At 39.4% G+C, this 13877-nt stretch overlaps 1 protein-coding gene across 1 annotated transcript; it reads right to left on the reverse strand.

Moving 5' to 3' along the window:
• Positions 1-325: 325 nt before the first annotated feature.
• aoc2 (amine oxidase copper containing 2) lies at positions 326-11265 on the reverse strand. Its single transcript, XM_067477431.1, has 5 exons — positions 9599-11265; positions 8920-9038; positions 5141-5307; positions 3148-3280; positions 326-3058 (listed from the first exon to the last, which is right to left on the reverse strand). Exons 1-5 carry the CDS (start codon positions 11157-11159, stop codon positions 2774-2776), a joined length of 2265 nt encoding a protein of 754 aa, XP_067333532.1. The 5' UTR covers positions 11160-11265; the 3' UTR covers positions 326-2773.
• Positions 11266-13877: the final 2612 nt, after the last annotated feature.

Raw genomic sequence — 13877 nt, forward strand, 5'->3', positions numbered from 1 at the left:
ACGAAAACAATCACTGAACATTACATGCACTCCTGCCCTCTCTTTGTGTTCCCATGAAGTATGTAGAAGAGGGATGGTGTGCGTGTGCCTGTGCTTGTGTATTTTGAGCAGTTTTGCCCTTTACTGGTCCTCACCCATCTCTGGGTGTGTTTGTTTTGATGGTCTGGAACAGCTGTTCAGTGCTTTCAGTGGCCTTTATTTTCTTAGAGCCAAGCTGAAAGTATTAGTATTTGATAAGGCTAAAAAGCAGCAGACGTCCAGAACTCCTGTTACTCATATAACCTTTTTTTTTTTTTATTATTTATTTAGAAAGGAAACAGCAACACAAAATTTTAAAGTTTATCTCTGTAGAAAAGTATACAAAATGAATTAAACAATAGATGTTCAGTAGTCCCAGCCTGGAGCCTGTCAGAGTGATGCTGGTTCTTGACGGCTCCTTAAAGGAGGAATTATGCTTCTCTGAAGGTGCACGTCTATGCAGACAAGGGTGCTATGGGTCACAGAAGTTTTGTAAAGGAGCTAACGTGCACATGTTCCAAATTTGGACCGTGTTAGGTGAAGAGGCATGTTGAGTTAGCTGATTGGCTAATGACACGAAACAGGAATAGATTGACTTGTTTATACCAGGGTAACAGTTTTCCATTTTTTCCCCTAATCTTCAGTAATTTGTGGTTTGGTAAAATCAACACTGCCCCTTGTAGACAGGTATTTCTGCTGCACAAGTACAACAGAAAAAAGTCTCCTAATGTAACCTGCATTTGTTAACGTGCAACAAGCAAAAGCATAATTCCACCTTTCACACTCACCTGACTGCCCAGTGTTTACATCACAGTGTACAGTCTATCAGTGGTTTATCAGGAAGAAACAATTATGTCTTTTCCAATAACATTTGAATAGATTTTGACTTCCTGTTCAAGTCATTGCTAGCAAAATGGTAAATATGAAATCATCAGCAAATAGCGTCTTTACTAATAAAATATTAATCATTTCCATGCAACAGTTATTCATGCTAAAACTTCAGACTGCAGTGAATTTTTATTAATAAAGTAATAAATGTTCATAGTTTATTTTAAGTAACTAGTAACTAAAAATTCACATTTTAAGCTTCGTAAATGTAAAACAATAACACAAAATGAGAAAACTCTTTAATGTTGTTGCCACCTTTGGTGATTAAAGAAAGAAAACAAACACAAGACAGTTAAGTGCTAACCTCAGTATACTAACATGCTCATGTCTGGGAGGTAAATTTTTTATGTTTACACCCGTAAATGTGACCCAAAGCTTCATGTCTTAAGCATGAAATTATAGCAAATGCTCCAAAACGTGGGTAACCTGCAGTAGAACAGAATAGGATGAGGTCAGATGTGGGTGGAGTGATGTTACAGTGTCCCAAAGTATGAAGCATGTTCTATGTAACTTTTTGTTAGATTAGATAAAGCAGGCTAACATCAATCTTCGCGAATGATCTGGTAAGTAGTGAACTCAACCCTATTACAAAATATATCGACCATTATTAAAAGTCAGAACTGTGTCACAAAACCAACAAATTTAATTAAACTGGTCAAATTTCAAAGCAAAGTTCTGCCTAAAGATTTTTGAAGGCTGAAAGTGAAATTTGCTAGAATACCTTGTATTTATATACAGTTGTAAACTGGGTATGAAAGTTGAGATAATTTTTTTTATGACAGGTTAATTGTTTCGAAGAGAAAAAAGGAAATTTTTATTTTTTTTTTGTATCTTGTGTAGTGTTTTTCTTAGTTGTCGTGTGTGTGTGTGTGTGTGTGTGTGTAGGAGCAATGCTGTGTATTGTTAGTGGTTTCATTATAAGAAATAAATCACCATCATCAAAAAAACCTCCACTGAGGAAACAGGTAGCCTAGCTCTGTTATATCTGTAAAAATGTATATGTTGTATCTTATTAGTTTAACGGATGCATAAACTGAAATGCTAATGTATTCATTAAATGTATTAATGCACACAGCACCAAATTGGCCAATACAAATAAACGGCACTGATTTGTAAGCTTTTCTGTGTCTGTATGAGAAAAGTTAACTTTATGTCTGGAGAACAATATAATGAACAAAATAATGTTTTGGGAGAATCCATCAGTAATCTCAAATGTTGTACACACTCAGGGCTTTACAGCTGTGGCCTTTTCTTAAGAAATTTTTGAGACTCTCCTCAACAAAATGGATTAATAATGGAATTTCCATAATATTCAATTAAAATTTTAAATATTAAAATTAACACTACCTATAGAGTCACCCTACCTACTTTTAGAGGTGGACGGCAGGTTAAAAAATGAAGTTATCCTTTAAATTAAAAAAATACTTATATACGGGCTGAGTTTTCCTATTTATGTCATCGTTAATTATTTAATCCTTGCCAGAATGATTGAGCCATTTGTAAGGGCTTTTCTTATCCCCAAACTCAGCAGACATTTTTTCCAACTCAGCTTGGCTAGCTGTTCCCTCCTGCTTCCAGGCTTAATGCTAAGCTAGACTAACCATAATTAACATACAGAGGTGAGAGTGGTATCAATCTTCTAATCTCACTCTCAGAAATAAAGCTAATTAGCACATTTCCCACAGTAATCAATATCTTGCCTAGTTCAGCCTTAGAGCATGTGCAGTGTAAATACGTTCCCATTCCAAACGGCCTTTATAATCACATTGACACAAGTTTCTTAATTGATAGATAAAATCAGTTCAAGCACATCTCTGAGTTTGTCAGGACTCAATAGCTTTTACTAGAGGAGCTCAATAAATCCGAGCTAATCTTCAAATTTCATCACTCCATCAAAGCCATTGTATGTAAATGGCTCCAGCGCAGGGCTACAGGTCTCTTGAGCATGGCAGGCCATCCTATTGTTTTCACAGCTGGTCTCCCTGCCTGGGCTGAAGTACACAGCATCAGCGGAGTGGATGGAAGGGTCCTCGTCAAAGTAGTTGTGGGGACGCAGCAGGACCCCACCCCCGTTGCCCACTGTTACTGTGTTGGGGATGTCCTCCGCGTGAGGGATGTGGAGAAAACCCGCTGTCACCCAGGCAACCAGGTCCTGGAGACACACGCATCTTTTAGCTTAAGTTATCATATTCAAACATGTGTTTATCACAATTTTTACATCACAACTCCATCTCATCACACCTCATGTTCAATGTTTTCGTTGTCTTCAATGTACTTGCTGAAGTCAACAGCTGGATCCCACATGTCATTTTGACTGTACAGGCTGCTGCTGGTCTGCTCCAAGTCCTTATGCTTGGTGATGGCAACCTTATATCTGGTGATGCAAGAAAGAGGTCAGAGCCATGCTTGTGCTGTAGCTTATGGGCAAATTGGATTTACACACTAATGTTTTGGTGTGTGAAATTCTTAATTTCCTCAAAAACTCTGCATAGTAGAAAAAAGAAAGTTCACACATATGGCAAAAAATAAGCTATGGTTACTTACAAGGTTAGTTAAAGGTCAGAGTTACAGTTAAAAGATTAACGTTTGGGGGATAAGACACGAAAGGCTTTGACACCCTGGCCCCTAGATCCCTAACTGGTCTGACCCTTTTCTAATAATATTTGAATTTACAATAAAGTATATTGTATACATTATAAGCTATAAACAGATTTAAAGAAAGGATTCTTTCATGATTTTTTCTTCTCTCCACTGTTGTCTAGGGTTTGCTCCAGGGGGAATTGTTGGGTTACAATTACCTGGGCAGATTAATGAGGAGTGTTGCAAAGCAGCAAAAAAATAGGACTGGTCAAATTAGAGCCGACTGATTTCGAGCTGGCTTAAGTTGCATATTGTAGCATGTAATCTTTCTCAATTAAATGTCTTTTGACACTACTATAAGTAGTTCCAGACAATGGATAATGGATGTATAGTAAGACGACGATTGTGCAGCTTTAAAAGCTGTCAGATGCATCTAAATCAGTTTTGACTTTGATAATAATATAATAATTTATTATATATAGAAAAACCATATTTGATGGTTGGCTGAATAAAGAGAACTGCAATAGTCCAAAAACAAGAGCAGATGAAAGAACGAGGTCCCGCTCCATGCCATTGAAAGTCAAAACCAAAAACATTTAGAACTTCCTGTCCACAGGAGGCCCTCAATTGTTCGGATATTTACATATCAACTGCACACACACACACACACACACACACACACACACACACACACACACACACACACACACACACACACACACACACTCCAGCAGCAGTGCCCACACAGCAAAGCCTGCTTTAACTCACTCCTCTCTGTCTTCTCATTAACAGTTTGTTACCCATTTATCCACTTTTCTTAGACACTTTTTGGAGCCCTTTAGAAAAAAGTGAGTAGTGGCAGATCTAGTGACATGTTGGCCGGGTTTTTTCTTTTCTTAAGGTGAGTCACAAATATTTTTTAAATGTGTGTGTCATGTAACTGTACCTCTTACTTCTGTGTTCAATGTGTAAAGGACACTAAAGCAGCACATTTAGGAGTGAATAAGCTTCAAGTGTTCCTAAACATCCCATCAATAATCAATATCAATGGTGCCCTTTTGTTTAAGTCCATACTGCGGGTTCTTTTTGTGTTTAAATTATTACTATTTATGATACTTCAGTCAATAACAGTTTACATTTTAATTAGAGGTACATTCAGAATCACACAGCACAGTTTGAGTTCATAGGAAAATGATTTGACTGTAACATTATTTATATTTACATTATTTGCCAATTAACTTGGATACATAAGGCATAGTACTATTAAGTTTTCCTGTGAGTAATTAGATGATTCATTTCTTTTTAAAGCCCTGATCTAAAGACAGAACCAAAACGTTTATTCTAAAAAGAGATATCTTTTATATAGAAAATATGATGGAATCTCAAATTAGCTAAGAAAGTGACCAGGGCTGCAGCAGAGACCATATACATCAATCAGGTCCCTGTGTAGCCTCGTAACATTATTTATATTTACATTATTTGTGTGAAATTTAGGCCCTGGTTTTCCAAGTGGTATCAAAAATGCTATTGAATATCAATATTTTTCAAAGTATTTAATCAAAATTAGAAATTCCAGTATTGTTTAAAATTAAGAGTGAATCTGATGGGGGTCATATTTTTTTTACTGCTGCGTGAGATGTTTAGGTGGTCTCACCTGGCCCAGGACATGGCCTTCTCCTCACTCTCGCTCTCGGGGAGGTGGTCCCCTGTGAAGCTGTACACCTGCAGCCTGTAGGAGCGCTGGTGTCCCCAGCGGTTGGTCTTGTTGCTGGCGATGTGGAGGTAGCGAGCAGTCTTAACGTTATAACGCAGAGCCGCTTCCTGTGGAGGTGTCACAGCAGAAGGGCCAACAGTCAAGATATGATAGTTACAGTACTTCATTGTGCGAGTACAATCATTGATTAAAGTCCTACCTTAGGACTTTATGCGGTAAACACATTTGTGTTGTAGCTTACAAGCCAAAAGATCATGGATCGTATCTTTCCAAAATGATTTGACTGATTGGGGGATTTGTTTGTCCTGTTGGCAAAGCTCGGTAGCCCAAAGGTTTAGACAGTGGCTTCCTATTTTAGCCATTGCAGAACCATCACTCTGATGGAAAATTGTAGTCTTCTATCAGGAGCTCTGTTGTAAAACCATCAACTGATCCCACATCAGTTTCACCATCTTTTCTTAATTGCAACCAGAGATCTGTACCCCTAATGCTTTTGTAGGTGTGGTTACAAGGAGGCTTAAAGCACAGACAGGTTTAATCTGAGCTGGGGTCTACCGGGTCTACCACATGGGATGTGTTGTAGATGTTTTGCTAAAAGACAAATTATGAGATAAAAAGATAAATGTGAGTGAGTGCAACATTGTTACTTTTGAAGTAGCTAAACCTTTCCGCTCCCACATTTCCACACATTTTACTATACTCCTGACGACTAACATGTCCTCGGTTTTTCCATATTATATACAGATCAAAACACCGGTACTCACGATGCTGCATAACCATAGAGGATCCTGTGGCCAAGATTATCATTATTACCTTATGTTTAAGGTTAAGTTTCCATCCCCTTACTTTGTAAGTGTTTATAAGGGGATCCAAACTTAACCTTAACATAATAATAATCCACATTTTGCTATTACAAATGTTCTTTTATCATCAGATGTAACACAACTGATGGAGTTATAATAGTACAGTTTCGGCCCATTAGTACCAATTAAGCATCATTTAAAGCCACAGCGTAGCTGACTATTATTGCTGACCGTGTCCATATCTTTGTGAGCACAGTGTACCATCTTCTGATGGCTACTTCCAGCAGGATAACAGGCCATGTAACAAAGCTCAAATCGTCTCAATAGTCCTTGAATATAACAATAAGTTAACTGTGCTCAAATTTCCTCTTGTCCCCATTATTCATTTTATTCTTTGAACATTGTTCTTGTTACCCAAACTCAACTTGGTTCCTCTCCTTAAATACTGTAGGTTACTGTACTGAAATGACCTTCATAGTCACCAGATCTCAATCCAACAGAGCACCTTTGTGATGTGGCGGAATAAACTATAAGCATTATGGATGTGCCGCAGACAAATTACATCAAGAGGGGCGGCTGGAAAGCAGTTGGTGAGGCAGTCGTCTACAGACCACAGGGTCAGTGGTTCGATCCCTGGTACCGGCTGCGTGTCGAAGTGTCTTTGGGGGGGAAACTGAACCCCAGGTTGCTCCCAGTGGGTCAGGTGAGCACCTTACATGGCAGCCATTGGCATTGGTGTGCAAGTGTGTGTGAATGGGTGAATGGGAATCAACATTGTAAAGTGCTTTGGACAAAAGTGCAATATAAGTGGCCATTTATGATTTACCAAGGTTTTGGCTCCCTAATTCATTTTAAATAGGGTCTCCAAAACATTAGAACCACCTCTTAATATAATGCACTCCAGTAATAAACTAATAAATAAACAGAGAGTAAAATGATCACCTCTCCGACAGTTTCAACTTAAAACTTATATTATAAACTAAAATAAATTATAACAAATTATAAACCTGTAAGTGTTGAATTCCTGGCAAAGCTGATGAACTGGATTGCATTAGATTGTACCTAATAAAGTGGCCAGTCAGTGTAAGTAAATAATACCCCTTTTTTGCACTTCTGGTTAGATGCCAACTGCATTTTCTTGGCTTCTAGCTGTATTCTGCACAATGACAATACATTTGAATCAAATCTAACTTATTCCAGTCTAATATTTACCCCTGTCAAAAGCTTTTATACTGTAAAATGAACGCGTTGTAATAACAACTCGATTAAAAATGTTATAACATATAAGGCAGTGCACCTGCACATTTAACTTAATGTGCCAGCATTAGACTTAAAATCACTCTGCTCTGCTCCACCCAGCCCTCCCTCTTCTTTCTCTGCTGTAATCCGCTATGTTCTGCCCAGCGTGACATCATTCTAATAATACAATAAATGGGAAAGTTGCAAAACTGACTAGTCAAGCAAAAATAGTGCATAAGCCTACATAAAAGATTGTAATGCTTTTTAAGAACATGTCTTAAAATATAGTGGTCATATTATTTTTAGGACAAAATGTATTTGGGATCTCATCATTTGGGGCGGTCAGAGTGGTCGTCCACCAATCCCACAGTTGTGGGTTCAACCCTTCCTCTGGTCACATGCTGAAGTGTCCTTGAGCAAGACACTGAACCCCAACTTGCTCCCGGTGAGAGTTGGCCAGCTGCATAGCAGCTCCCCCATCGGTGTATGAGTGAGTGTGTGTGATTGTGAGTGTGAATGGGTGAATGACAAGCAGTGTAAAGCACTTTGAGTGCCAATAGGTAGAAAAGCGCTTTATAAGTGCAGAACATTTACCATTTGCACTGTAAAAATTCTTTGCCATTATTTATAAATTTACAGCGGCAGATGGCAACTGACGCAAACAAGTTGTTTCCCTCTTGTTGCTGGGAATGTAAATCATCCAAAACTTTTCACAAGGGGCGAGAGTTGACCCTTCTCTGAGCTGCCCCCAAAGGTAGTATGAGAGCCAGCATATTTCAAACTGCCATTAAGACTTTACCTGTGCTAACAATTCCAAGGCAGTGCTGAGGGTTCGTGATGAAGGGATGTGAAGTTTTGATGACATTTTATTTATATCTTTATAGTTTACTGTGAGAGCAAATACTGGGATTGTGTTTTTTTTTTTTTTCCTGAGAACCCCCTACTACACTCGAGGAGAAACAACATTTATGTGATTCAGACTCTAGCACATCTGTCATGGATTGTGTACAATATATTAATGATTATGCTCCGAGTCTTGTGGTTTAATGATTAGACCTAACGCCACGCTGGAGAACAAAAAGAACTGGTTTTGAAAAGGAAAGGCCTGGTATAACATGCATGTAGTTGAAGGAAGTTGAGTGAAGAAAAATGTGATACTTTTTTCAGTGACATCAACCATCCCACACAAGTTACTGCATAAAACCGAATGTGTGACCAAATTTATTTTGGGTCATGTACTCAGAACACAACAACTTGGTTTGAGTCCAAATCAAGTTGTAAACTATACTAAAATCTCATTGAAATGTGTGACATATCATGCAAAATGTCACCAATAATACTGGGCTACTATTGCCTGTGTAAACTAACAGTACAGTCTGTTTAATATACTATTTTTTTTTTTTTATTTCAAACTATTAGAAAGGCGATAATTATACTATATGTTTATTATTGAGATCATAGTGGGTGGTGGAGTTGGAGTTGGACTTCATGATGTTTAGAGGTGGTTGTAATGTTTTGGCCACCCTATTTAAAATGTATTAAGAGTCCAAAACATTGGAACATTGGTATTTAAATATGTGTTGCGTAATTGTTCAGTCTTAATTTACAATTAATAAAGTTATACAAACAGAGAAAAACGTTGACCGAGAAGGATTAAAGGAAGGAAATAAAGCAGACCTTTTCTGTTTTGAGTTGAGTCTCTACCAGATGAGGAATCATAGCATAGTGATCAGGCTTCCATGGTACCGACACATTAACAAACTGCATATCTTTGGTCTGAAAGACATTCTTCACTCCTGCAAAGAAAATGATGTTTGTAATAACATGTTTGTAATAATGTTTTCTGTAGATAAAGAAACAATCTACATTGGTTGTTTTGATTCACCTGTAGCTGCACGTCAGATTTTCGTTTGCAATATTTTATTTCCAAATAAATATTAAGTTGCACTAATTAATGCTTCTGTGTCCGAGGAACCAATAACCCTGTGTAGTAAGAAATGCAAAAGGTGATTCCCCTCAGTTCTATTTACATACTTAATTTAAAATGGAAATGCTCATGTTCAAGTACTTCAAACATACTCCACCTGCCCTTTCTGTGGATTGTTGTCCATGGTTCTAAAATACGTGAAATTTTGAAAAACATTGACATTTTAGAGACAGTGTTGGTTGCTGGTTGGAATTTAAGGGGGTGTTGTTGGGGTTTTGAACACTTGAGCTCAGTATCTCTACATCCTGGCTACAGCACTGCTCTGCTCGTGAAATCTCATGTCCACATTCATCTTTCCACAACTGCACTGTATGACATTTTCCTCTGCCCTGAGCACACAAACCGATCAGATGATGCACTGCCACTCACCCTGCACATCCAGATCCACCTTGAAGTTGATAAAGTGGGTGTGGATGTTCCCCAGGACCTTGTCTGCAACCTGGTGTCCGTGTTTCAGAGCACCATGCACCAGGTAAGAAGAAGAGATGTAGCCGGTGGCGTGCACCTTGGCCTCCACGGATCCGGTCTGGTAGAAGATGAAATCCCACATGTAGTCATAGTTCCCTATAGCTGTGATGGTCCTGAACACTAAGGCGGTGTTCACCATCCCTCCATAGCTGTTTTGGAAGAAGTCAGCAAAGTGTCTCCTCAGGGGCTGTCCCATGTTGTGTTCAAAAATGCAGATTGAATTCCTAAACCTAAGTGGAGCTGGTGCATCGATGTAGCGGTATGTATCCACGAATGTGGCTTCGTACGGGCAGTCCACGCCACGGACCAGCTCGTGTGCGAAGCGCCCTATCCCGATGCTCGAATCCAGGAACTTGGTGAGCATCATCCCCGGTGTCACTGAACCGTACACTGACATGGCTTCCTGAACGCTCAGCTCGTAGATGATCCTCTCCCCCTTAAACTGCACGTCAAACACTCTCATGCCCGTGAGGGAGCTCAGCCCGAAGGCGAAGCTCCAGTCCAGGTACAAGACGTGGTTCTTGCTGACGCTGTGGCGCTTCCCGTCTGCGTAAAACAGTTGCGGGCCGATCTGCAGAGGCTTGTTCTTGGCTTTCAGGGAGCCATAGTCGGGCGACTCCTTGTAGATGATTTTGTTAACAGAGCCATTATTATATGCATGTTGGAGTTGTTCCACTGAGTCGAAGTATTTGCCGTTATAATACACACCCTCCACTTTCCACTCGGATGCGTTTAAGCTCTTATGATTTACCAGCACCTCGAAACCCACGGGGTGGATGTACAACCCGCTCTTATTCCTGAAGAAAGACACCCAGGTCTTTCTGTCCCCAGATTGGAGACCACGGGGCATCTGCTCGAACATGTCCAGAGTTTTTTGCTGGTCCACGTCGAAGCTCTCTTTCAGAAGCTTTTCCAGCTTGGACATGACCTCAGTCTCAAAAAACTTGAAAAGCAGCGCGTATTCACCGATGGTGACCGTGCGCGCAGTGATGGGCAGCTGATCCTTCTTGTACCTCTCCTTGGTGACATCTCTGTGTTTTGTCGGGTTGGGCAAAGGACTCACTACGTACTCCTTGATGTAGCCTTTGGAGCCATGAAAGACCACCACCGTGGCCTCTCTCGCCGGCTTTTTGCCATTCTTGTCCAAGTAAGCCAGCACCTCCGCTTTCTTTGGGAGGGAAAGGTCTATCAAGAACAAGAAATTTTCACATGGCTTTGTGACCTGGCTGGTGGATATGTTTAAGTCCTTCTGCTTGAGCATGTACTGCTGGACCTGCACGTACTCATCCTGGGTGAGGTCAGCGAACACGAGGCTGCGCTCGTCGTGTTTGCCTCGCAATGGATGGACGCGCTGAGCCGTGCATTTGGGCGATCTGGTCGAGTAGATGCCGATCAGGACAATGTTGAGAATGATGGAGACCAGGACAAAAAGGATTACAGCCCATTTCGCTAGAGAGTTCATGGTCGACTATACCATTACGCACGGACTTGGAGAAGGAGAGAAGAAGAATGCGGGATAAGAGCGCGCGCCCCTCAAAGTTTCCCGTTTCCCACCCTCCTCTGCATGGATCCCCCGCCCCCGTGGTACAAGTCGTTGTGCTTTTATGAAGCCCCTCTCAGACTTTACGCACGCTGCTGACAAGATCTAGAGACAAGTGTTGTGAACATTCTGTCTCCTTCAGTCACACAAAATTCAAAGATTTAATTTTTATCTCTCTCTCTCTTTCTCTCTCACATACACACACACTCACACATTGACACAATTCTACAATTACGCAGTGGCACTTTTGCACATATTTTAATTTCAACCAAGACTAAAGGAATGAATCCTCCTGCCACTTTTTCTTACACATTTCAACTTTATTTATTCAGAAAATCTCCTTTACATCAAGACCTTAAAACAAATTTCATGATCATGTTTTTCAAAATAAACTATTATTTATTGACCATCTAGAAAGTTCATATGCACTAACCCATTACAGAACTGAATCCATAGATGAGGATCTAATTTATTTTGGTGTTACATCGATGGAGAACACAGATGGGGCACATAGAAGAACATACTGTACTGGAGAAATCAGGTGTCAAACAAAAAAGAAAGAGAGACCAGGTCATGTTCTCTATTTTAAATTTGCACAGAACTCCTAAATGTTTGCCTTCATTCAGATGTTCATTGTTGTTGTTGATTTTGAGTGTTTCGGTGATGTGTTTGCTCTGTTCCTTCCCTCTGGCTGTTACTGCTCACACATAGTTCGTAGATGCTTGGTAAACAGTGACACATGCCAAGTCAGGTGCCACAGAACTTAACTTGGTATTTACATCCCTTTGCTCTGCGGAACTAGACTCATGGCTCTTTTTTTTTTTTTTACCTTTTCCAGGTTTTTTTTTTTGTAATAGGGAAACTTTTTTTAATTTTGAACTTTGAAATACAAAGTAAAGTTAGGTAGCTTGTCACCTTTTGACAGTTCACCATGAAACTGTTAGAGAAATTAATCTTATCAGCATTGCCAGATTGGACAGTTTTGATCACATTTTGTATCGTTTGCATGGTTATCAACAAAAACAGGTTTAGCATTTAAAAATAATGTTCCTCTCATCTGAATAGTGTAAATGAGACAATGGACACTGCAATGAGATCAGTAACTCAGCTGTGAAAACTCCTGGCAGCAAACATCAAGAAAAACTAACTTTAGTTTATTAAGCAAAGTATCCAACCGAATTTCTATTTTTAATAACCTGCTCCAAGTTTGAGTTATTGTATATACAGTATATGTTTTATTATAGGGCAACTTACTCTACTTTCTGTAATATTCACTGTGCTGTATTATTTTAACTTTTGCTGTAAGCTTTGAGTTTATCATCAAAAGGTTGATATTATTTGATGGTATTTACATCTAAATACATGAACCAATATAGATGAAATCACATTTAGTATCAAATAACTCAATTAAAAAAGTTACAAAAGTTTCAAAAGCTTGAAACATGTGATTGACAGGTGTTACACAGCTGTGTCCTGTAACGTTGACTGTCAAACAATAAATAGTTGTAAATGACTGGGGCTCAGTTGGGAGAGTGGCCGCCTATCGACCATTGGGTCGAAGCTTCACGCCCTACACTTCTTGACCACATTTTCAAGTTTCCCTCGGCAAGACATGAAGCCCCCAACAGCCCATCGCTATGCATTTTGGGAGGGTTACATCAGCAAGGGTATCCAGCGTAAAAGCTGTTCCAAATCTGTTCCAAGGCTGTTATGAAAGTAATTAAAAAATTTCAGCTTGAAACTGGAAAACGTATGTAAAGACAGTGAGTTAATAGGTAAAAAATAAACAAATAAAAAAAACCAATTAGTTAATTGGTAAAGGGTTAACATTTCATAGTCCAAAGGTTTTTAATTGATTTATTTTGAGAATCACCATCTAATTGATCTTTGTTAAGTGTTATTTCTCTTTTCATTGGAATTTTCTCTTCAGCCTATTATTTCCCCCTGTAAATAATATGATTATGGTTTGGAGGTGACTGATCATCTCTCAGCAATAAATACATTTAACTGTGCACTAATCCTTTTTAGTCTCATAAGTCTGAACATCGCTGATGTTTGGGGAGGGGTTAGCCTGTGTATGCAGGTCTATGAGTGAGTTTGTGTGTTTCAGTGTGATGAGTGTATGAATGTGTTATTGTTTTCAAATAGGTTTCCATTTTTGGCAAAGCAAAATCTAATTTCTGGCAGGCTGTGGTGCAAACCCGCATCCTCCTAGCTGTGAGGTGGCAGCACTAACCACTCCGCCACTGTGGCAGCAACATGTGTACACTTTTCAAACAACGGTATTTCAATGCAAATATCAGAAAATTACCCCAATTCAAAAAAAGTTGGGACAATGTGTAAAACCTAAATAAAAAAAGAATCTTAAAACAAAATCTTATCAGCTCATATTTTATTCACAATAGAATATTAACAACATATCGAAACTGAGACATTTTACCATTTCTGCAAATAAAAAACAACTGGAGGAGCATTTGACATCTAATTAGGTTAATTGCCAGGTCAACATTTGCATGTGCCTTAAAATGCAGAGCTCTGAACTCTCAAGGTCCCGGTACAAATCTGGTAATGAGGGGCGGCAGTGGCGCACTTTGTAGAGTGGCTGCCATAGAGTTGGAGGTTTCCCAATCCACCGCTGCT

Source organism: Channa argus, chromosome 15 (genome assembly GCF_033026475.1).
Source record: "Channa argus isolate prfri chromosome 15, Channa argus male v1.0, whole genome shotgun sequence".
Taxonomy (NCBI): Eukaryota; Metazoa; Chordata; class Actinopteri; order Anabantiformes; family Channidae; genus Channa; species Channa argus.

Coding starts and splice junctions, on each gene's coding strand:
- aoc2 (XM_067477431.1), bottom strand. CDS start 11,159: ATGAACTCTCTAGCGAAATGGGCTGTAATCCTTTTTGTCCTGGTCTCC. Junction 9,039..9,598: donor GGTGGATCTGGATGTGCAGG/GTGAGTGGCAGT, acceptor TTTTCTTTGCAG/GAGTGAAGAATGTCTTTCAG. Junction 3,059..3,147: donor ACGAAAACATTGAACATGAG/GTGTGATGAGAT, acceptor GTGTGTCTCCAG/GACCTGGTTGCCTGGGTGAC.